The sequence below is a fragment of the Neophocaena asiaeorientalis genome, unplaced genomic scaffold (genome assembly GCF_003031525.2).
Source record: "Neophocaena asiaeorientalis asiaeorientalis breed wild unplaced genomic scaffold, Neophocaena_asiaeorientalis_V1.1 scaffold45, whole genome shotgun sequence".
NCBI classification, from domain to species: Eukaryota; Metazoa; Chordata; class Mammalia; order Artiodactyla; family Phocoenidae; genus Neophocaena; species Neophocaena asiaeorientalis.
Genome location: NW_020174642.1, coordinates 11,315,574 through 11,337,029, shown reverse-complemented (window position 1 = coordinate 11,337,029; position 21,456 = coordinate 11,315,574). Strand labels below are relative to the sequence as shown.

General features: G+C 59.6%; 2 protein-coding genes across 3 annotated transcripts in view; one reads left to right on the top strand and one right to left on the bottom strand.

Annotated features, from left to right (window-relative positions):
• Positions 1–6: 6 nt before the first annotated feature.
• Positions 7–3,881, top strand: CSTB (cystatin B). The gene is made up of 3 exons (XM_024758394.1): positions 7–77; positions 3,057–3,155; positions 3,566–3,881. The coding sequence occupies exons 1-3, from the start codon at positions 12–14 to the stop codon at positions 3,692–3,694; spliced, it is 294 nt and encodes a 97-aa protein (XP_024614162.1). The 5' UTR covers positions 7–11; the 3' UTR covers positions 3,695–3,881.
• A 2,587-nt stretch (positions 3,882–6,468) lies between these two features.
• PDXK (pyridoxal kinase) overlaps positions 6,469–21,456 on the bottom strand; it is a 30,814-nt gene continuing 15,826 nt past the window's right edge. For both annotated transcript variants that reach the window (XM_024758361.1, XM_024758362.1), the window contains exons 3-11: positions 19,299–19,403; positions 18,667–18,750; positions 18,206–18,252; positions 17,492–17,577; positions 16,278–16,323; positions 14,093–14,204; positions 13,036–13,172; positions 12,023–12,089; positions 6,469–11,773 (exon numbers count right to left, since the gene is read on the bottom strand). In XM_024758361.1, coding sequence (XP_024614129.1) covers positions 11,661–11,773; positions 12,023–12,089; positions 13,036–13,172; positions 14,093–14,204; positions 16,278–16,323; positions 17,492–17,577; positions 18,206–18,252; positions 18,667–18,750; positions 19,299–19,403 — 797 coding nt within the window. In that variant the 3' untranslated portion in view covers positions 6,469–11,660. The remainder of the gene's footprint in view (positions 11,774–12,022; positions 12,090–13,035; positions 13,173–14,092; positions 14,205–16,277; positions 16,324–17,491; positions 17,578–18,205; positions 18,253–18,666; positions 18,751–19,298; positions 19,404–21,456) is intronic.

Below are 21,456 nucleotides of genomic sequence, written 5' to 3'. Positions count from 1 at the left end.
CCGCCGCCGAGATGATGTGCGGCGCGCCCACCCCCACGCAGCCGGCCACGGCCGACACCCAGGCCATCGCCGACCAGGTCAGGGCCCCGGGGGGCGGATGCGGCCCTGGGTGCCCGGGCAGTCCGTAGGCATCGCCGCCGGGACAGAGGCGGTGCGCCCGAGCGCATCCCGCCGTGGGCCGGGCTGGGCGCAGGCCGATGCCCCTCCCCGCCTGGGAAGCGCGCCCGCGAGCGGAGGTGTCCACAGGGGTAGGGCCGCGACGTGCCCGTTGGGGAAAAGCACTTAGAGAGCGAACGGTACAGTAGGAGGGGTGAAGTAACCCTGAGTGAGTCCGGGGACAGGGTCCACAGGCGTCCTAGACTTAGGCTGTTATTCTAGCACTTTCGTGCACGTTTGAGGTTCTCTCCCAATGAACAGCTTCGAAACGCAGTCCAGCCTGGGTCGCGGAGGCAGAGCCTGGTTCGGACCCTGGGCAGCTGTCGGGCCGGGTTCCGAGGAAGGCATCTGCAGCCAGGAATCAGGTGAGGGTGGGAGGAGCCGGGCCTGCCCTGCCTATCCTCGCGTGTCAGCAAAGTCGCCTCTCGACGAGCAAGACCCCTTCCCGCCTCTTCGTGGTTTTCCGGGCCTGAGAATTCCCCGCTCGTCATGTGAACTTTAAATGTGTCAGCTCACTTGGTAGGGAAGAGTTACTGTCTCAAAGGGCCCCTTCATTTGGGGTCAGCTCCTTGAGAGTGATATGTCAGTGGACCGTTCTCACTGCTCCTGGGAACAAGGAGGCTGCCTTTGTGCTGGGTGGTCTCTGTGAGGGGCATGGGCACCATCTGGTGGCCCTTTGAACTGACGCTTTTGGGACAGTCTGGGCCGCCCGTGAGAAGATCAGAGGCCAGAGACCGGCCCGGGTCAGAAGGACGTCGCGGTGCTGCACTCCGCCCCCGTCTCCTCCAGCCCTGTCCTGGGGCCCTCCCTGGCCCTCTGCCCCACCTGGTCCCCTCAGGGCCGGGAACTGGCAGCTTCCTAAGTGACCCGGGGCCTTCTGCACACCCCCTGGCTACAGCCCAGCTCATCTTTCTCCTGGCCGGCAGGCAGTGGTGTCAGTGACCTGACGTCCCTCCGGCCATGGCCTGGCCTGGCGTTCACCGCCTGCACGTGCTCTGTTCCGCCACCTCCTTTAGGGTTTTCTCAAGCCAGTCAGTCCTTGCACAGGGCGGGGGCTCTGTGCAAGCCCCCCTGAAGCGGGGAGAGAGACGATTCCATCTCAGACTCCCAGGAGGGTCTGTGGGTGTCACTCACCCCCCTGGTCTTGTAAACTGTCTGCAGGGTCAGTTCCCTGCAGACCTGGCAGGCACCTGGCAGGAAGAAGGGCCCCACGGGGGAGTGTTCAGACGCAGGTGGGCACCAGCCCCTGGGGACACGCGCACCGCTGTGGGAGCCGTGGCAGCTGCGTGGAGAGAAGGCGGCCTGCCTTCTCACTTCCTGACCCTCCCTCCTGTCCTTTCTGCCCACCTTATCCACAGGGAGCCCCCCTCCCTGAAGGCCTTTGCCACAGGGACTCGCTGGCATGCGTGGTGGTGACCCCCTCAGCTCCCAAAGCAGCATGCTTCCGGGCTTCAGTGAAATCCTCCGACCCTCTAGGACTGGTCCTGTGACGGCAGTGCAGAGTCAGCGCACTCTCGTGCCTGCCGGTGATCCAGAGAGCAGCCGGAGCACTTTGAAACTAGATTAGGTTTTAAAGTCAAGACAGAACAACCTGCTCCCCCCTTCCTCCATCAGAATGCTCGGTTACCAAAAGGCCAAGACCCTGGAAAACAGGACTCATCGGAAAGTGTGATTACCGTCTGACACGAAGGATCAGGGACAGCCTCCGCCCAAAGGCACTGCATCCTAGAGAATTCATGTAAAAATGCAGCAAAGCGTTTTTCCTGCAAAAGTGTGTTATCTCCTGCATTATCTGTCGCACAAGAAATTGGGAATTCTTAAGAGAATTAAGGCACATCTAGAAGATGGTAGATTAAATTTAATATTAAATTTAGTTTAACGTTTTTAACTGTTTTAGCTTTTGATTTTAAAAGAGTAATTAGGGACTTCCATGGTGGTGCAGTGGTTAAAAATCCTCCTGCCAATGCAGGGGACACAGGTTCAATCCCTGGTCTGGGAAGGTCGACATGCCGAGGAGCAACTAAGCCCGTGCGCCACAACTACTGAGCCCGTGCGCCACAACTACTGAGCCCATGTGCCACAACTACTGAGCCCGTGCGCCACAACTACTGAGCCCGTGTGCCACAATACTGAAGCCCGCGTGACACAGCTACTGAAGCCCGCGTGCCTAGAGGCCGTGCTCCGCAACGAAGACTAGCCCCCACTCGCTGCAACTAGAGAAAGCCCGCAAGCAGCAACGAAGACCCAATGCAGCCAAAAATAAATTAATAAATAAATAAATATAATTTATTTAAAAATAAACAAATAAAAGTGTAATTAGGAACTTCCCTGGTGGTCCAGTGGTCAGGAATCCTGCTTCCAATGCAGGGGACGCAGGTTTGAGCCCTGGTCAGGGAACTAAGATCCCACATGCCGCAGAGCAACTAAGCCCACATGCCACAACTACTGAGCTTGTGCGCCACAACTACTGAGCCCGCACGCCACAAGGGAGAGCCCACGTTCGGCAAGTGAGACCCGATGCAGCAAAACTTAAAATTAAAAAAAAGAATTTAAAAGAGTAATCAAAAAACTATATATACTCTTTGCAATGAACTGTGTGTTAAGTAAAAGAGAAAAACAGGGTATGAACTTACATACGTTGTTGTGACAATGAAAATATCAAACTATTCCATGCCTGGAAAAGAAAGGGAAAATGATACGGAGAAATAGTACCGTTGAAACTCGGCAGAATTAGAGAGCTGTTTTCTATACTTTATCATCAGAGCTGACAATTTAATGTGTCTGCTCAGTTGTGAAGAACAGTTGTGTCATAGAAAGTCTGTAGAGGGCCGGCATCAGAATTCAGCCGTGACACTTAATTCAAGTAAGTGCACGTGTCTCTCCGTTCTCTCCTCCCCCAGGTGAGGGCCCAGCTGGAAGAGAAGGAGAAGAAGTTCCCGATGTTCAAGGCTGTGGAGTTCAAGAGCCAGGTGGTCGCCGGGAGGGTCTTCTTCATCAAGGTGGGATGTCAGCCTCTTCGGAGGGTCTGGCCTGAATTGGGGGCGCCTAGGTGCCTGGGCAGGGGTGCTTAAGAGGGTCGAGTGGCAGCCCCCAGCTTCAGGGGTCGCTGGCCATCTAAGATGGGCACGCGCGTGTGTGTGTGTGCGCACACAGCCTCCTGGAGGGGAGGACCGAGCCTTTCGGGGGCTCGGGGCTCTGATGGAGTGAGTGTGGGTGCCGGGTGCTGGCTGGGGCAACGAGGGCGTCCCCTGCACTCGATGGAGGAAGGTGGGAATGTCCTCAGCCCAGTCGCTGGTCACCTGAAGGGACATGGCCTCCTGGCACCCAGGGCCTTTCTCCCAGTCCAGCCGAGGCCAGTGGAGCAGGGGGTCAGAGGCCACACCCGCCCCTCACTGGACTCTCTTTCCAGGTTCAAGTGGATGATGACAACTTCGTGCACATTCGAGTATTTGAAAGCCTCCCACATGAGAACAAGCCCTTGGCCTTGGCCAGCTACCAGACCCACAAAGGCAGACACGACGAGCTGACCTACTTCTAGTCCCGATTTTGCACAGAGCCCGTCGCCCATGTGGGTGTGGGTCTCTCCACTGCCAACCTGTGTCTGGGACCTCACGCGGTGCCACTCGGTGGGGGGGATGCACCTCTCCGGTGTCTCTATTCCTCATTTGCATTGTGTTCATTTTTTTCTCCCAGTCAACGATCTTAAGTAAATTACTTTCAAGGAGGGCTTGTGTTATCTTTAAATGTATGTATTTTTTCAGTGTTCACAAATTTTCTGTTTTGGGGTTTTTTCTTCATCTGAAGCTGTAATCACAGTAGAGAGGTGTCATGAGGTGAGAGCTGTCCAGGGTGGAGCCCCCGCTGGGCCTCGTGCGGCCTGAGACCCCTCCCCCTGAGCGGCCGAGCAGGGGTGGGGGATGCCCAGGTCACAGCAGGCGGGCTGTAGACCCAGGATTCCAGGAGCCTGTGTTCTAACCGCAGCTCCACACACCTCCGTTGCTGTGACTCTATCCTGTCTCTAAAATACAAGATTTGAGGGAATTCCCTGGCGGTCCAGTGGTTAGGACTCTGGGCCTTCGCTGCCTAGCGCGAGGGTCAATCCCCGTTGGGGAATTAAGATTTCACAAGCTGCATGGTGCGGCCAAAAATGAATAAATACATAAATACACGAATACATTTTTTTCAGCAAATCCGATTCTAGAGCATTAGCTCGAGATGTCCTCAGACACACTGGCACATTTCTGGCTCTGGTATAGAGAATGGTCAGGTGTGGGCAGGAGAGGTGGTAACCCTGCAGGTACTGCCGAGTGCCATCAGCCTGCAAGGCCGTTGAGAGCTCAGCCTCTGGGCTGCACGTGGTCTGCACCATCTCCCACCTGAGACCGCTGCCCACCTGACGCTCCCCATGGCCGCCGGCACCCAGGAGCCAGTCCTGCACTTCCTGGGCATGTAGGGCATTCCTGGCCGCTCAGGCCTATGCTTCCCTCTCCGCTTGGCTGAGACCTGGCTGGTGACTGGCCTGGAGCTCCAGAGGTGGTAGAGGTGCATCTGGAAGGAAAGAGTGTCGGTCTGTGAGGCACCTGCCTCAGGTGTGTGGCTGTTGCTTGGTCTCCAGGTGCGGGAGCTGATTTTCAGCCAAGGCGAGTGTGGTGAGCTGCTGGGCATCTGGAGGAATTAGGGGTTCAAGATCCTCAGACGTGTCCTTCCAAACGTCCCTATCCCAGGCCTCAGGGCCCACTCCTCCCCTTTAAGGACCCTACTTTCAACGCAACCTATTTTCTTGATTTGCCAGGCCCCAGGCGTCCCTGGGCTTGTGGCTGCATCGCGTGTCTGCCTGTGTGTGTCTGTATCCCTCCTCATCCCTTCAGGACATCAGTTACCAGATTTAGGTCCACCCTAATGCAGTGTGACCTCAACTAGTACATCTGCAAAGATCCTATTTCCAAATAAGGTCACATTCTGAGGTTCTGGTGGCCCTGACTTATTGGGGGACACCATTGATTTTTGGGACACCATCCTTTTCAAGGATGCTACCTTTATAACGAGACCCTGAATTCTACACTCAACGTGGACAAACTGCGTGGAATGTGAATTATATCTGAATAAATCTTTAGCAGTGGGGGAAGGGATGGATGGAAGAGGGAGGAAAGGGGCCTGGGACAGCCTTGTGCAGGTTCAGACTGCCGCGGGGGCCGGCCCAACTCTGCACCTCATGGGGAATCTCTTCAGTGTCCTAACTTAGGCAGAGTTACAGATAGGACGACGCTGTGTGGCTGAGATCCCAGAGGCCCCTGGAAAGTTCCACACAACATGTGTCCCAGTGCCCGAAACCTGTGGATGTTACCTTGTACAGCAAAAGGGACTTGGCAGATGTGGTTAAGCTAAGGGTCTTAAGATGGGGAGATGGTCTCGGCATAGCCAGGTGGGCCCAGCGTCATCACAGGGTCCCCGTGAGAGGGAGGCAGGAGGGTCAGTGTCAGAGAGACTGAAGGTGGAGGAGGGGCCACGAGCCAAGGAACACGGGTGCCTCCAGAGCTGGAAAAGGCAGGCAGGGAAGAGTCCCTCCAGAGCCTGCGGCAGGAGCCAGCTCTGCCCACCATTTTCAGACATCTGACCTCCAGACGGTGAAAGAATACATCTGTGTTGCTTTAAGCTCCTCGACTAGTGGGAACGTGTCACAGCAGCCACAGGAGACTGTCACCAGGAGGCGGAGTCCGGGCCAGGAGGGCCTTGCTGGCGAGCAGAACAGCACGGGGTTGGCAGAAGCGGATCTGAGACGTTGAGTCAGAGGCACTTGGGACAGGATCCCGCGTCCTCCCCCACCCCTCCCTGCCTGTCCAGCAGGGCCAGGTGCTGCCTGGAGGCGACCTGAGGACTTATTTACAGAGATGTGGGCTGATCCTGGGGAGAGCAGGTACCTGCCGGGCTCACAGGACCAGCGCTGTCACCACCCAGGTGTGAAGGAAGCCGGAAGCAGCTGGTCAGTGACTGAAGCTGGTCCTCAGAACCGGGCAGGGAGGGGGCGGGAAAGGGAGCCCAATCCTGCGGGAAGCCCACCTGGAGCCCCCTGCCCAGAGCATCCAAACCAGCCCTCCCAGGGCAGAGAACAGAGCAGGAGAGGGCATCTGGCCATGGCGGGCAGGACAGTGCAGGTCCTTTCCCGAAAGACGGATGTTAGGTCCTTCCCCGAGGGAATCGGCTGCCCTCCGTCCCCAGCAGTAACCACTGCTTGGTTGGCTGTTTAACACAGCTTTAGGTCCTAGTTCACAGAAGGGAGCTCCTCTGGAAAAAAGAAATCACACTTCAACACAATCACCATGAAAATATTTATTTGTGATAATTATAAGTCAGTAAGACCAGTACAGACAGACACGGCCTCTATAGCACTGGAACGAGTTTTACGTTTAAAACACATCACACGCGCACAGGTGGGGCTGGTAGAGCACGGGGCTAGTGAAACCACTGCCAGAAACACAGAGACCCCCCGCCCCCCGCCAACTTGCAGCCGGGATCGAGCTGTGTCCCAAGGCTGCATCGCTTCCCCCGAGAAGCCCTCAGAATCTGAGCTCAGTTAGGGAAGGACTGGGTTGGCGTCGACTGGCCTGAGTCAGTGCCTCAGTCCTCCAGGGGGTCCAGTTTTGCAACTGTTGGGGGAAATCCCAACGAAAATTCTAAATCAGAAAGTATGCAGCTAAATCTCAAAACGCCACCCACATACTTATCCTTCAGGGGCTGCATGGGGTAAATTAAGACTTCACTTCCGTTTCCCCATATAGCAACATCTACACCTCCCATCATCAAGATGACAGTCCCAGATATTTTGCAGGAATGCACTAAGGCTGGAGTTTTGGGGCACACTGGGGGGGTTGCTGCCAGGCTTACTGATTCCCCCTTTCTGTCCCGACCCCCCACCATGCCCTACACCCACCCTCCTTGTGCCAGAACCTGGGTCCTCGGTGAGAAAGCAACTAGTGGTCCAAAACCCACTGACCCGGCTCCGGCTCAGAAGAGCACGAGGGAGGGTGCCCAGCTCTGCGTCCTCGGACGCACAAGGAGTAAGGCCTGCCTGGGGGCTTCCCGAGCACAGGGGCCTAGGGCGGCGTGCCCTCCCCTCTGTCTGCCCAGTCCTGGCCCTTGCAGGGCAGTGATGGCCCAGGCCAGGGTGAGTGGCCCGTGGCCTCACAAAGGTATGTCCTCCTAGAACGGGTTTCCTGCTGCAGAAGACCGGGGACCTGCCCCATGCTGATGTGGGGCTGGGAGCTTCCTTCACTGCAATCCTGGAGCTTGGGGCCCCTCCCTGAAGGTCAGAGATGGACACAGGGTCTCCCGCTCTGAGCACAGGGCTCTGCTCAGCTCCGACGGTGGAAAGCTTTAAACACACCTGTTTACTCTGCCAGAAGTTAAAAAGAAAATTCTAGGAAGAACTTTCCAAAGTTGTAAAACAGTCTCTAAGTCAGACCTAAGATTACTCATCAAATGACCGAACGAACACACCGCGTCGGGAGCGCAAACCTCTAACTAAAGGCAGGAATGTCGTTTGTAAGACATCGTTGCTTAATCGGTGTCTTTGCACATTAAGAACAGAAAACGTCTGAACCAAGAATGAACTGCGGGAGTCCGCGGGAAGACAGCTACGGGAGAGCTCAGTTTTAGGAACTAGGGCCCCAGGCCACATGGCAGCGGGACACGTTCACGGGCCTCCTCCCCATGCCGTGCAGCACAGACTACAAAGCCTGGTTCCAGTCACCGGACAGGAAAGACTAATGCCCCAAAGAAAAAGCCCCTAGAAGGGCAGCTGCTGTGTGTCACCTACCAGGGAGGGGGCAGGGACCTCTGCCCTCGTCGCCCCCTTCTGGCAGAGGCCGGAAGCGTGTGACTAGATTCTGAAACCACAGCGCTGTCTGTAAAAACAGGCAGGGGTTCATGACACTGTCGGCTGCAGAAGCAAACACACGCGAGGGTACACCAGCTCCGCACACAGCTCCAAGGCCACCCTTGTGCGGGCGGTGCCCGATCCCTGCTCTGCGGGGGCCCAGCCTGACCGACGCCCATGGGCCGACCTGGAGAACATGGAAGGGTCTCCTGGGTGGATGTGCATCCTGACCAACAGGCCCAAGTTCAAGGCTTCCCGGCCCAGGGCCGTGGACCTGGGCTCCCAGAGCCGCCTCCCCCCGAGTGCCCACCAACTGACGTGCTCCCTCTATAGACACGGGAGCAGCTCTCCAGGGGGTCCCGACGCAAAGAACCACACAAGGTGATGCGAAGGAAAGCCCCCTGCAGCCTGGCATGGAATGGAAACTGAGGATCTGAGAAGTGAGTCTGGGGGCCACGTGGCTCCCACCCACTCAGAAAGCCAGGACGGACCACATTCACCGCATCCCTGCTGGCACATGACCCACTCCGCTCACTTACAATTGCCCTCCTTCCGGCCCAGGCAGGTGCTGGGGGCTGAGCCAACCCCTGCCCCATGGGGAGACGTGTGTGAATGAGGCCTGAGACCAGGCAGGTGGCCAAGGCAGGGATTCCAGGTGATTCTGGCGCCAGAGTGGAGCGCAGCCCAGCCCCGTGGTCACGGGTATTGATTCACAGACACGGGCCCCGCCGCCGCAGGCAGGTGGTCCCGAGAGGGCGTGTGCACACTGGGGGTCCAGCGGCCTCCAGACGGAACACTGTCCCCCCTCTTCTCTGCCTTTCAACTGATGAGTGAACGTGAGGTTCAAGCGATGAGGTCAGAAGCGCCAAGCCAGGCTCGGCCACTGCAAAATGAAACATACTCTGAAGACTGGTCCTAACAGTTTGAGGACAGGACAAGAAGCAAAGCATCGTTGCTCTACCCCCACTGGCCTGCACGGCAAAAGCAGAGCAGACTAACCTGGTTACCTTTGCGGGACTTGGCAATGATTCAAGACTGGTTAAAAAACAAGGACCGTATTTTGGAATCCATCTTTAAGGTCTCCAGGAGAAGGTCTGAAATCTACACTCTGGTAATAAGCAAGCAGTTCAGGGCCAATATATCTCTCATCTTAAAATAAATGATTATTTTCCATGTTACTAAACTGTGGAAAGTGAATATTAAAAAAAAGGTTAATTCTAACTTGGACCCAAACTGTATCAAAACCCACTGCGACTGCCACGGATAATTTCTAGATGGGAAATTCTGAACAGAGACAACCGGGGGCCTCTCCTGTCATCGTGACGGATGGACTAGGTCCCAGCAGAAACGAGCCTGAGATACACAGGTTCAGCAACATCACGACAAAAAGTACGCTCCGCTCGGGTGGGGAGGTCGAATGCGCTTTCCCACAGAATCTAAGGTTCCGGAGCCTCGATCTCCTTCTCTTAGGACAGGGGGTTCAGGCCACAGCTCTCCAGATGGCTGGAGGAGGTAGGAGAGTTCATGATTTTACGGGAGGAACGATTCTCATCGTTCTATGTACGATATCAAGAATTGAGGGTAAAACCCACTGCGGGCAGGACTCTGACATAGAACTTAAAGAACCAGAGTGCATTTCCCTCAAGTCCATGGTGCACACACAACAAGCCACGACCCCCAGCACCACGTCTGCAGGGCGCGTCTTCACCGTCTCATTGAAGGGAGGAGATACTCTGGCTCCTTCCCTGGTCTTACACTTGTTCTCCAAGGTTTAAAAACAAGAACAAGGAAAGAGAAGAAAATGGAGACTTCCCGCTGGCTGGCGTGTGGCCGTCTCCCCAGCTCTATTTGGCAGTGACAGTATTTTCCATCAAAGGCTCTGCAGAGGCCCAGGACCCTGGGGGACTATGGCTGGTCCCTGGGCTGCCCTGCTGCGGGGCTGTCCCCCACCAGGCCACAGGCTTCCCCTTCCTCCTGGGCCAGCGGGCCCTGCAGGGACCAGGAAACATGACAGGGACACAGACGCCCTGACCCACCGGCCGCTGAGGGGAGCTGAGGCCCCCCAACCCTGCGCGCAGGCACTAACGCCTGAGAGTGACGACATTCGGAATGTGAGCGGAGTGGGGAAGAAAGAAAAGAAGGGGGTACAGAGAGTCCAGTGGAGACTGGCCAGCCTTCGTCCGGGGGCATTTCCAACAAAGGGCAGAAAGCGGTACCGAGGCGGCGAGAGTCCTAGAGACGTGGGCACAGCCGGACGAGGGTGCAGGCTCCAGGAGAGGGCCTGCCTGTGGGGCGAGGCTGGGGGTCAGGGACAAGGGCTGCCCTAGGAGAGCCTGCTTCCCCAGGCCCCAACATCCTGCAGCCTCCCTGCTCCCCTCCAGACTGTGGGCTCCTGAGAGATGCAAACCTCTGCAGCCCCCAGAGTCGGGGCGGATGCTGAGGATGGGCAACCCCGCCTGCATCCATGCCTGGGGGTCCTCAAAATTCTGGGTAAAGTGGGGCCAGGGAGGTCACCCCCGCAGCGGCCGGCTGGACTGGTGACAGGGCCTGCGCCACGGCCGGCGCTGCCCCAGCCCGAGGTGTCTGACAGCCGCTGCCGTGAAGCTCTGCCCCTGCCCGCTGTGGGGAGGGGCGGAGCTGCGGCGGCCCCGGGAAGCCTCTCGCTTCCGGGCACCTGGCTGGCACAGGACGCGGGACTGCGGGGCTGCGGGGGGAATGGGGGAGGGGGGTCAGATAACTGGCCGGTGGGGTTAAGCACACCAACGGGGGGTGGGGCAGGAGCCCACTCCTGCCCTCTGTACCTGCACACTGACACGGTGACACGACACGGTTGTCACCAGCTGTAGGTGGCAGACACACAGCACCTGACCCGTTCTGCCCTAAACTGGGTGACTTCTCCAAAAGGAGCCCGACACAGGGATCTCCCCACAGGCGCGCTCGGCCGCGTACCAGCTTCTGTCCTGTCGCCCAGGCGGTCCCTAGAGACGCTCCGAGTTACAAGGCAGTCCCCCGACACGCGCGAGACGGGCAGGTTTTCGGGGTCCTGGGAAGGTCCCCGCCAAAGTGACTGTGCAGCGTCTGTGCATGTGAGCTGCGGGAGCCCGTCCACACCGTGAACAGAAGGGGAGAATCTGAAACCCCCAGGGGCCTACCCTGCAGCAAAGTAAGAGGCAAAAAGTTCTGAAGCAGGAACACAGAAGGTGCGGTCGGACCCAGAATAAAGACATTTGGCATCATTTTTCTGGACATGGACACTAAGCCCCGACTCGCTCTCAGAGATGCAGACACAGGGGCCTCCCTGGGTCTTGCACGAAGGATGGGGGTACACCATGTACCCCAAGCCAGCCTGGGGAGGACGCCCTCGAGACGTGAACACGGAGCTGGCTTTCCAGGAGCCTTGTGGGAGGGGAGCTGGGGTCCCGAATTATAAATTTCTGTGATCGCTTTGTTATTTTAAAAAACCACGACCAGCACATTTTCACAACGAAGATCAGTGGATGCTGGACACTCATGAACGAAGAAAAAAACATCAAGTTTCGGTCACAGCTCTAAGGCAGACATTACATTTTTCACAAGGACGGAAACAGAGACACCTAACGCTGGGCGTTAAGGAGGCGGGTTCGCGCGGCCCTCACAGCACCGTGGCTTGGACGACGATCTCCGGGTTCTCGATGTCCTTCTTGCTCTGGACCATCCTCAGCTCCAGTTGGGCCGGGCTGGGCTTCAGTCCTTCCCCAGCCCTGGCTGCAGAACAGGCAGAGCATTAATGATGGGAACAGAGCCAGCGGAAGTTACCCCGGATCTGTCTCGTCCTTCCCTCGCCCTTGTGAGAGCCCCCGATGCTCTGGATCACCCCTGAGTTCCCATCTCAGCAGGGAGCTCCACAACGCTGCCCCCTGCCCCAGCCCTAAAGGCCAGCGCCAGGGAGATGGCGGGAGCCATAGCCCTGTTCACAATGCAGCACTGCACCCCTGCCAGCCCGTGAGGCGGTACCTCGTGCACACTTGATGGTCCGCTGCAGGACATGGTGCATGGCCGACACGGTCTTCTCACAGGCCACCTGCAGGGAGGAGAGTACACTGAGCCCCCCGCCCCCAGGCCGCCTGGATGGGACTGTCCACTGACAAGGCACTGGGGATCCACAACCACACGCTCCCCCCGTCACGGAGCAGTCGCTGCAAAGATCCCAGGAGAGCTGAGCAGAGAGGCCTGTGTACTAGACGGACCACAGGCAGCTCTGTCAATACTGCCTGGCATGTAGTAGGTGCTTAATAAGCATTTCTGGAAGGAATCAGTTATAAAGAATCTACACGGGAAAGAGCTCCTGCCCCAGAGCTGGCCAAAGTCATTGCTTGCTGGCCTCTCAAAGTTAAAAACTCAGGGCTTCTCAGGTGCTGGGGAGGCAAGTGGACTCCCTCCCCAACGCTGGGACCCAGGGCAGAACTGAACCTGGGGTTGGCTGAGGGCGACCAGCGAGGCCTCCTCTGGGCACCAGCTGGCCGTGAAGCAGGTCCGTGCTCACCCTCCGCCCTTGAGGGAAGCGGGGTGGGGAAACCACAGCATTTCAGCGCTCGCCCCTGAGCCCGTAGGTGAGGGGAAGGGCCCCATCCCAGCCGTGCATTTCACAACATGGAACTGACTGCTGGGGAGGCTGTGAGCCTGCCCCCCAGGGGAAGGACGGCTGCCCAGAAGGAGGTCAAAGGGCATGGGTGCGCCTGAGCACGCGAGGGCACCGTGGACATTCACACACAAAGCGGGGGCATGGGGGACAATCCCCAGGAAGACAGGGGTTCTCCAGCAAGTCTGACTGCAGCGGCTGTATCTTAGGACGAGCTGTCACTGGATTTCCCTCCTGCGTGACGCGTCTAGACCCCGAGCTGCTGAGGCTACCGCTCCCCTGGCATCCTCAGTGAAGCCCTCCCTTTTCCTCTGGCTCAGGACCCCTCCTGGCCCGGGCCCGGCGGACTCCAGCTCTTGACACATCCTCCCGTTTGCGCCCCACTGACCTTGAGGTTGTTCGGGTGCCTGTGCGTCCACGCCAACAGCATGGCGGCAAAGAGGTCCCCGGTGCCCACGAAGACTGCGTCCACCTTGCGCATCTCCATGCGGATGCGCTGTGTCACCACGGAGCCGTCGGGGGTCCCTGGGGGGAAGCGTCCGGCAGCTGGGCCCCCAGACCCTCAGCCGGCAGAGGCCTTGCGGCCCGGGAACCGGCTTGCCCTCCCCTGCAGCGTCAGGGGGCCCAGCCTGCAGGGATCCCCCATGCCTCCCAGTGGCTGCCCGTCCCAAGTGAGAAAGTGAGAGACTGGAGCCCCGGAGGGCCACAGGGTCAGGGCGGCCTGGGGGACACCATGCAGCCTGAAGACGAGGGGCCGGAACATGCGATGATGTGTGATGGGAGCCATGGGGGTGGGGGTAGAGCTGGAGGGACCGTGCTCACTCACTGAGGTCGGGGTGCGTGCGTGGGCACGTGTGTGGATGCACACTGGGCATCTGTGAGTGTATCTGGGTGTGTAAGTGTCCTTTTGCACAGACACAGAGGGGGTGGTGACAGCTACACCGGGCACGGCTCGGGGCAGCTGGTGGGACCCCAGCCTCCTGTGCCATTTTACACTGCGGCATCAGCGTAAGTGAGCGACTGACACAGCAGAGCGCGAACGGTCCTCCCAGCGATGTCGGCATCAGCTCTGAGGTGGGGGGCATGGGGGGAGGCAGGCCTGGGGACACCTGGTTCCCCGGGAGCCGGGCTCCAGCTGGGCTGGTCCACGTGACCCCCAAGCCCGTAAGAGGGGATGTCATCTGTGTGCCGCCAGCACGGTCACAGACGCCTGTGTGGTAACCGCGGGGGGAGCAGTCAGCACCCCACGCTCCCCGCACCCCGATTCACGGAAACCTCTCCTGGCTCTGTTTTCAGTCTGATCTTTCTTGGAGCTGTTGGGAGTTGGGGAGATAGGCCACCTGCCGAGTCAGGCTCGATTTTCTTTCCACTGAACCCAAACCTCGGAAGCCTCGAGGGACGCGGCAGGAAGGCGGGAGGGAGCCCAGTGCCGGGCGGGGACTTACGAGTCCTCTGGCTGCCCAGTGCGATCAAGTAGCTGCTGCCCCTCGCGGACAGCAGGTCCGAGCTGGTGATGACCACTGTGTCGGGGCCCATCGAGTGCAGCACATCCATCACCTGCCGGACACGGGGAGTGCATCAGCTGCTCCGTGGCCACCCGAGTCGGGGCCCTGGCGGCCCTCACCCCGTCTCCCACGGCCCCTCAGCTTCTTACAATCTGCCTGGGTGGGACAGAGACAGCTAACAGGGGCCACGCCGTGGGCCCCGCCCCTGCCCAGCAGTGACAGCTCTGCCAGGTCCCAGCCGTCCCAGTTCCCTCCAGCCTCAAGTCCAAGGGTGCATGTCTATCGGTCCCAACCTGCACCCCGTCTGTGCCCGAACCCTGGAGGAAGGAACCAACCAGCCAGGCCACCATCTTCTCTTGCCTGGGCTCCGGGGCGGCAGGAGCCGTGCCCGGCAACCATCAAGCGATGAGCGCTTCCACGCTGTCCATCCTGGGAAACTATGCACTCCTTTATCCATTCAACAAACGTCTACCGCCCCCTCCCCAGCAGCACGCCGGGGCAAAATGCTCACTGGAGTGAACTGGGGCTCAGGAGGGGTGGGAGGTGGGAGGCCTCGTATCAGGCAGGAGGCTATGCCACCACTAACCCTCCCCTCACTGGCCCGGGGCCTGCGGGCTGGGGAGGTAACCGGCCAGAGGGTCACCGGGTAATGAGGAACAGACGTCACTTTGGGTGGCTTTTTTTTTAAACAGCTGTAGGTGGTCCCGTTTTCCTTGTGCAAAAGCCTCAGAGAAGTGCCTGTGAACACGCCCTGCGAGCACAGGCTGTCCCCGGCCACGCACACACGCGTGTGCACACACACGCCCTGCGAGCACAGGCTGCATGCACGCATATTCCCCCAGCACACAGATGCACGTATGTGTACTCCCACACGCCACATGCCCCAAGTGCAAGCACACACACCCCCTCCACCACACGCACACACACGAGGTGTGACACCAGCCCAGCACCCACCCTGCACTGGGTACCGTGAGTTTCCCCTGGTTCCCAAGCTGGCCAGGTGTGTTAGAGATGGGGTCACTGTGCCCACGGCCCTGCTTCTTTCCTGCCCCAGGGTCGCCTGGCTCTGAGACCCCCCAACCGCTGTGCCAGCTCAGAGCAAGGCCCTCAGAGCAGGGAAGGGGGGTCCTCACAGCCTGCTCTCCTGCCCCAGTGAGCCCTCCGCCTATCGGGGAAACAGACACACAGCCCCACGGGCCCAGGGGTGACCACGACTGGCCGCCGCCAGCTCTGACCCAGGGACCTGGCTCCTCCAAGTGTGTGTTTCCTGGACCGTGAAGTGAGCTCGGCCTCTGAAGAGGCCCAGACGCGGAAGGTGTGAGGCCCTGGCAGCCCCTGGCGCTCTGGGCATGCAGCGCAGGGGTGGCAGACCCCACCTGAGGATAAATCCCAACAATAGACCTATGGACCCTCGGCAAGTACCGAGGGAAGGTTGAAAAGAGCTTTGAAGAAATCTCGCCCAGGGCTGCGGTGTCAGCTCCTGCCTGAGCGGCCCAGCCCGCCCTTCCCTTCCGGAATCCTGCCTTGTGAACTCCAGAAATGCCCAGCCAGCCCCCAAAGATACGGGTCCATTATGTACAAGGAATCCTCCCATTCACACACACGCACGTACACGCACACACCCCACATGCGCTCTCACACGTGCGTGCAGACACACCCCGCATACACACACAGAGCCCGGGGTGATGTGCCCACAAGCCCGGGAACACCGAGGACTGCCAGCCGCCTCCAGAGGCTGGGGCAGGAAAGGACTCTCCCTACAGGCTGCTGACAGCACGGGCCAGCCGGCCAGCCTGGGCTCCTGGCCTCCGAAGCTATGAGAGCAAAGCCCTGCTGCTCAGCCACCCCGTCTGCGGCGCTTTGCGACGGCCCCGGGCGCTCATCCAGAGACAGCTGGGACGGGCAGCGGGCGAACCCAGACCCAGCAGGCACTAGGCTGCAGGTGACCAACCAAGGGGCCGAAACGGAACTTGCAAAGGTTCGCCGGGCCTCGGGTGGCTGGCTGATGGGAAGCCAACGCTGGCCACACAGGTGCCCGTCTCCTCTGCCGGAGGCCGTGCGGCTGTCCCTTCCCACCGTGAGCCGGGCTGCCTGTCCCACGCCAGGTACAGGAAGGCCTCCTTACCGCTAAGGCTTCTTCCTCGCTGTGGATCTTTCTCCCGCTCAGCAACCTGGGAGGCAGACAAGCACAGCTGAGCCATCGCCTGGAAGAGCCCCAGGGCTACCTACGGTGCACTGGTGACCCCTCCTGCCCCACAGGGAACTGGCTGGCACCTGCCCGCTGTCGCGGACCAGGCGGCCACCGTGTCTGGGGACCAGTCAAGAGTCAGTTTGAAAGGGGACTCACGGGACTTCCCTGGTGGCACAGTGGGTAAGACTCCGCACTCCCAACTCAGGGGGCCCGGGTTCGATCCCTGATCAGGGAACCAGATCCCACATGGGTGCCACAACCAAGACCCAGCGTAACCAGATAAATAATAAAATAAATAAAAATAAATTTAAAAAGTAAAAAGGGACTCACACATCATGGGAGCGGGTTGAAGTTCCAGACCGTGGTTAACGTTTACACATAACAACGGGGAAGGACGGCCGTGCACGGTCACAGCACACGGTGCCACTGAGGGCAGCCAGCGTCCTCGCAAACAGCTGCAAATCTCAGTGCACTACGTTCCTGAGATGCCAACCATCAGGGACCTCGGGGTGAGCCGCCATCCCCCAGCACTGACAGGCCCGGGTGAGGGAACCCCAGGCTCCCATCCCTACTTTATAGGGCGGCCTCGGGGCCAGAGGGGATATCGCTGCTGGCCTAACAGAGCCGAACGCGATGGGGACACACCCACTGCAGTGCTCACGCCCCAAGGCCCCAGGAGCCACTCCTCGACCCCCTGAGTGCCCAGCTCTCCTGTCCATCGGGGGGGCCGGGCATCCAAGAAAGGCCCCTGGAAACATGGCGCTGGGCAGCGGGGCCGGCATGGTCCTTTAAACCTCGTGCAGAGATTTGGGATGTGGGTTTCAGAGCTCCGGGGCGGTGGCCCGCGTCAGCTGGCGTGGGCTCCCCGTCCCATCGCCCGTGTCAGGCACGTGCACCCCCGGCTTTGCCACAGCGCCTCTGCCCACTTCTGTCCCCAGAGGCTCTCGCTGCTCAGGGACCAGCATGACCACAGGGAGTCGGGGGGAAACGACTGCCCACTGCTGCTGACGACCAGTGCCCGCCCTGGCGCTCAGGTGGGCTGGCAGCTCCCTGCCCCGCAGACTGGGACTCTCCAGCAGGGTCCCTGTCACTCTCCCCACGGGGATGGGGGGTGGGTCTGACGGCTCCAGCCGACTCAAATGACTTACTCAGCCTCAAACTGGTTGGGGGTGATGATGTCTGCAACCGGCACGACCTTCTCTCTGTAAACTGGAAGGAGGTCCTCAGGGACGTACTGCGGGAAAAAGACAGGAACAGGCTGACGTGTGAGGGGTGAGGGAGGGAGGCCAGGGCGGCTCGTGCTGTGGGGACCCCAAGGCTCCAAGGGGTCCCGAGGCAGGGCTGGGGCAGCCAGCCCTGACGATCCACCCTGACGATCCGGGTCAGGTCCCCACTAGTGACTTTCCACCGTATCCGTGTGACGACACCGCCCGCTCAACCCGCGTCAGCGCCGGGAACCCAGGCCCACAGTCTGTTGGTGTGCGGCTGGTGGGCTGAGGGTGCCTTTTATGTTTTTAAATGGTTAGGGGGAAGTCCAAAGAAAAACAGTATATTCTGTGACACGTGGCAATTAGAGGAAATTCAAAGCTCAGTGTCCACACCTGAAATTCGATTAGAAAACAGGCATGTTCGTTCTTCTGCAAATCATCTGCGGCTGCTCGTGCCGCAACAGGGACGCACGGCCCTGAAATACCTCCTCTGGGGCCCTTCGTGGAAACCTCTTCTGCCAGCCCCGGCCCCTCCTCCCCGACAAGGGACAAGGACGTGTCTCTGGCCCGAGAGCAGTGTCTCGCCCAGGCAGACGCTTTCAGAGTGCCGCCAACAGCCCCACGGCCCGCACCCCAACGCGGGGAAGCACTAACCATGGAGCCTTCTCCGTTCCACTTGTCTCCCATCACAGGGTCGCACACTGCGGGAGACAAAGGGCATCTTGTCAGCTAAAGCGGCGGCGCTGAGAGGCGCGCCCCACATCTGACTTGTTAAGCTTCACACGCGCAACTAAAATGGGAAAAGCACGGCCTCCCGTCCTCATTTACCTCCTTACCTGGCATTTTGCATTTTGCTGTCCAGGCCCCACCTGGGGAGTCCCTCATCCTACCCAGGGACCGGGTGGTCACACACCCCACCCTGACACTGATCACAGCCCTGTGTGGCCACCGGCTTCTCTCACCCACCCCAGACAGACGCCAGGTTCACCGTGAGGTCGCGTGTGAGGCTCTCGTCCCCAGACAGAGCCCATGTGCTGGGAGGGGCAGAACGTGAAGACGGGGAGCCCAGAAGGAAGGAGGCTGAGCCGCCCGCTCCTGGGGCTCCCAGCACCTACCGTACACGAGCCTGGGGTTCTGCTGCTTCAGCTCCCGCACGATGTCCACCACCATGGCCAGGAAGGACTTGTCTCGCGTGTAACCTTCGGGAGGGACAGAGAACTCTCGTCACCCAACCACGGCAATGGCGCCATCAAGCCCATCTGCCCAGAGAAGGGCAGGCAGTGCCCAGACCCTGCAGCCGGGGCCAAGACAGGTGCCCCCCACAACCGTAGGCACCAGGGGACACCGGGCATTTCCCAAAAGAAACGTTAACTTTTACAGGAAAGGAAGAAGCCGCGGGTGTACGAGGATCGTTCTCCTTCCTCTTTTCCGTTTTCCAGAATCAGCATATACGTGTTTATATAACCACGTATATAAACAAATGCAACCATGTGGGCTTGTAAATGAGACCAACACACCAGGTGTCAGCGTGTTGCTTATCTGGGTGGTTTTGTCTCAGACCCCTTCCCAACACCCCACCTGTCCCCCGCCATGAGCGTGGAAACCCCAGTATGCAGACGTGGCACAGCCAGGACCCCCAAGGTCATGCGGTCACTAGGGCCCCACTGAGTTCCTGATGGCAGGACCATCCCTCCTCGAGGGAGGCAGGGACCCCCCCGGTCCCGGCACCCCGTCCCCTGGGCCTCACCCGTGAGCACGTAGTCATACTTGTTCACGTCGTTCAGCTTCAGCCCGTCGTACAGCTCGTGGAGCTCATCTGAGTTCAGCACTTGGCCCTTCCAGTGTGAGTAGCCTGGTGGGGGGAGAGCAGAACACGCAGGCCCTGACGCGTGGGGCACGCGGGCGACACGGCCCTCGGCAGGTCCCCCCCGAAAGCGCATCTGGCTCCGACACGTCCTGGGGTTGTTATTACTGAGTCCGGGGTCCAGCCTCCCACCCGGTGCAGCGACGGCCCAGCTCTGCAGGCCGCCTGAGGACGCCCGTGCAGCCTGCACTGCACCAACAGACAGGACGCAGGACTGCGAAACTTCTCCCTGTCCTTGGCAGGGCACTCAGGAGCGTCCCCATCGTGTCACGGTCCCTGGCTTTGCCAGCCTCTCCTGTGCACGTCCCCCATCCAGGCTGAGTTGCTTGAAGACTGTTACCTGCGCACCCTGGCAGGTAGGGGCTCCTTGCACCCCCACCTCCATCCAAGATAAGCTGCAACTGATCCAAGTCTCGGGCCAAATCCTGACCAAGAGCCGAATGTGAACCAGAAAGAGGCTGTGGCCCGGGTTCCTGACCCGACAGACACCCGGGTGAAGCGCCCACAGGGCAGGCAGGAGGCCCTCTCGAGGTCCCTCGGGGCGGGCGCACCCCACCAGGGACACCCCGCAGTCTGCCCACGGCAAGTCCATCCTGGCAGCCCTTACGCCAAGAGGGACCACTCAAACGGATGGGTTCCTAAGCACATGAGTAAAAGCCTCAGGGAGGGCTGATTTCTATGACAGCAAAGTCGAGTACAGACCACAGGAAGCAGATCCCGGCCACAGCCCCAGACCCTCCCTGCTGTCTCGGGTGTTGTCCTGCAGGTCCCGCACCGGCTGGGCTGTGGGCCTGGAGAAGGGGCTGCGGCGCCCTCTGTGCCCGTGGGGCGAGGGCTCTCCTGCCGCGGAGGGGCCAACACCCGACAACACCTGTCAGCAGTTCTCCAGGACGGCGTGGCCTCTGGTGGACGCCCATTAACCAGTCGGGAGGGCCAGAGGCAAGGAGGGTCCACCAAGGCGAGGTGACCCATCTCTTGCAGGGCTGTCCCCCAAGGCTCAGGTGTCTGCTAAGAGCTCGCAGCCTCTGGCTGTGTCCCCGCAGGTGTTGCTGCCACAAAATCCCACCGGCCCAGGCGGGAGGAGCAACAGCCCTTCCTGCCCCTTGGTTTTCCGAACATCATTCCAGACATGGTGGTTTCTTCTTTTCTTTTTTTTTTTTGGCTGCGCTGCGTGGCTTGCAGGATCTCAATTCCCGAATTCCCAACACCGTGCGGTTTGACTCCGTAGCACATGTACTTCTCTTGTCCTAGGGCTGCTGTGACCAAGAACCACAGGGGCTCCCACAGTTCTGGAGGCCAGAGTCCGGGATCACGGTGTCGCAGGGCTGGTTGCTCTGAGAGCCCCACGGCGGGCTTCTCCTGCGTCCCCACGTGGTTGCCCCTCTGGGCATGTGTCTGTGTCCTAATCTCCTCCGTGGGCACCAATCAGGTTGGAGCAGGGGCACCCCAATGACCCCATGTACCTTTTAACTGCCTCTTTAAAGACCTTATCACATCTGAGGTCCTGGGAGTTAGGACTCTGACACGTGAATTAAAGGGACACAGTGCAGCCCGTGATGTGCAGTCAGCCCCCGCCAGGTCTCAAGCATGGGTCGCCCCCCGCCCGGCGAGCCAGCTTCCTAACATGATGAGAAGGTTCGGGCCCACTCCTTTTACTGCCCCCGCACCAACCCAGCCTCTCCTCTCCAAACTCAGGAGACCCTTCTGAAACACAGGGGCACTCCGGTCCTCTGTCCAACCCACCCAATTTACAGTTTACAGATGAAAAAACAAACTCCGCAGAGGCTGAGCTGGTGACCCCGAGGGACCCAGCTCCTCCCTGCACGTCTGCTGCAGGCACCTGGTCCTGCGCCCCCAGGGGGTCACCACCAGGCCTGGCAGCAGGTCACGCCCCAAACCCTACGTGCCTGGAAGGCTGGCCCTGCCCCACCCGCCAACCCCCAGCCCTGTCCAGTTTCTTCCAGCCGCTCGTCCAAGGGCTCGGCTCTTGGGTAACAGGAAACTCTTGCTAAAGGAACAACCACAGAACACCGGCTGCTTC

What these genes read in the sequence shown, in the direction of transcription:
- CSTB (XM_024758394.1), top strand. Translation starts at nt 12, where the DNA reads ATGATGTGCGGCGCGCCCACCCCCACGCAGCCGGCCACGGCCGACACC. An exon ending in CCCAGGCCATCGCCGACCAG is followed by an intron (nt 78 to 3,056) that starts GTCAGGGCCCCG and finishes CTCCTCCCCCAG; the next exon opens with GTGAGGGCCCAGCTGGAAGA. An exon ending in GGAGGGTCTTCTTCATCAAG is followed by an intron (nt 3,156 to 3,565) that starts GTGGGATGTCAG and finishes CTCTCTTTCCAG; the next exon opens with GTTCAAGTGGATGATGACAA.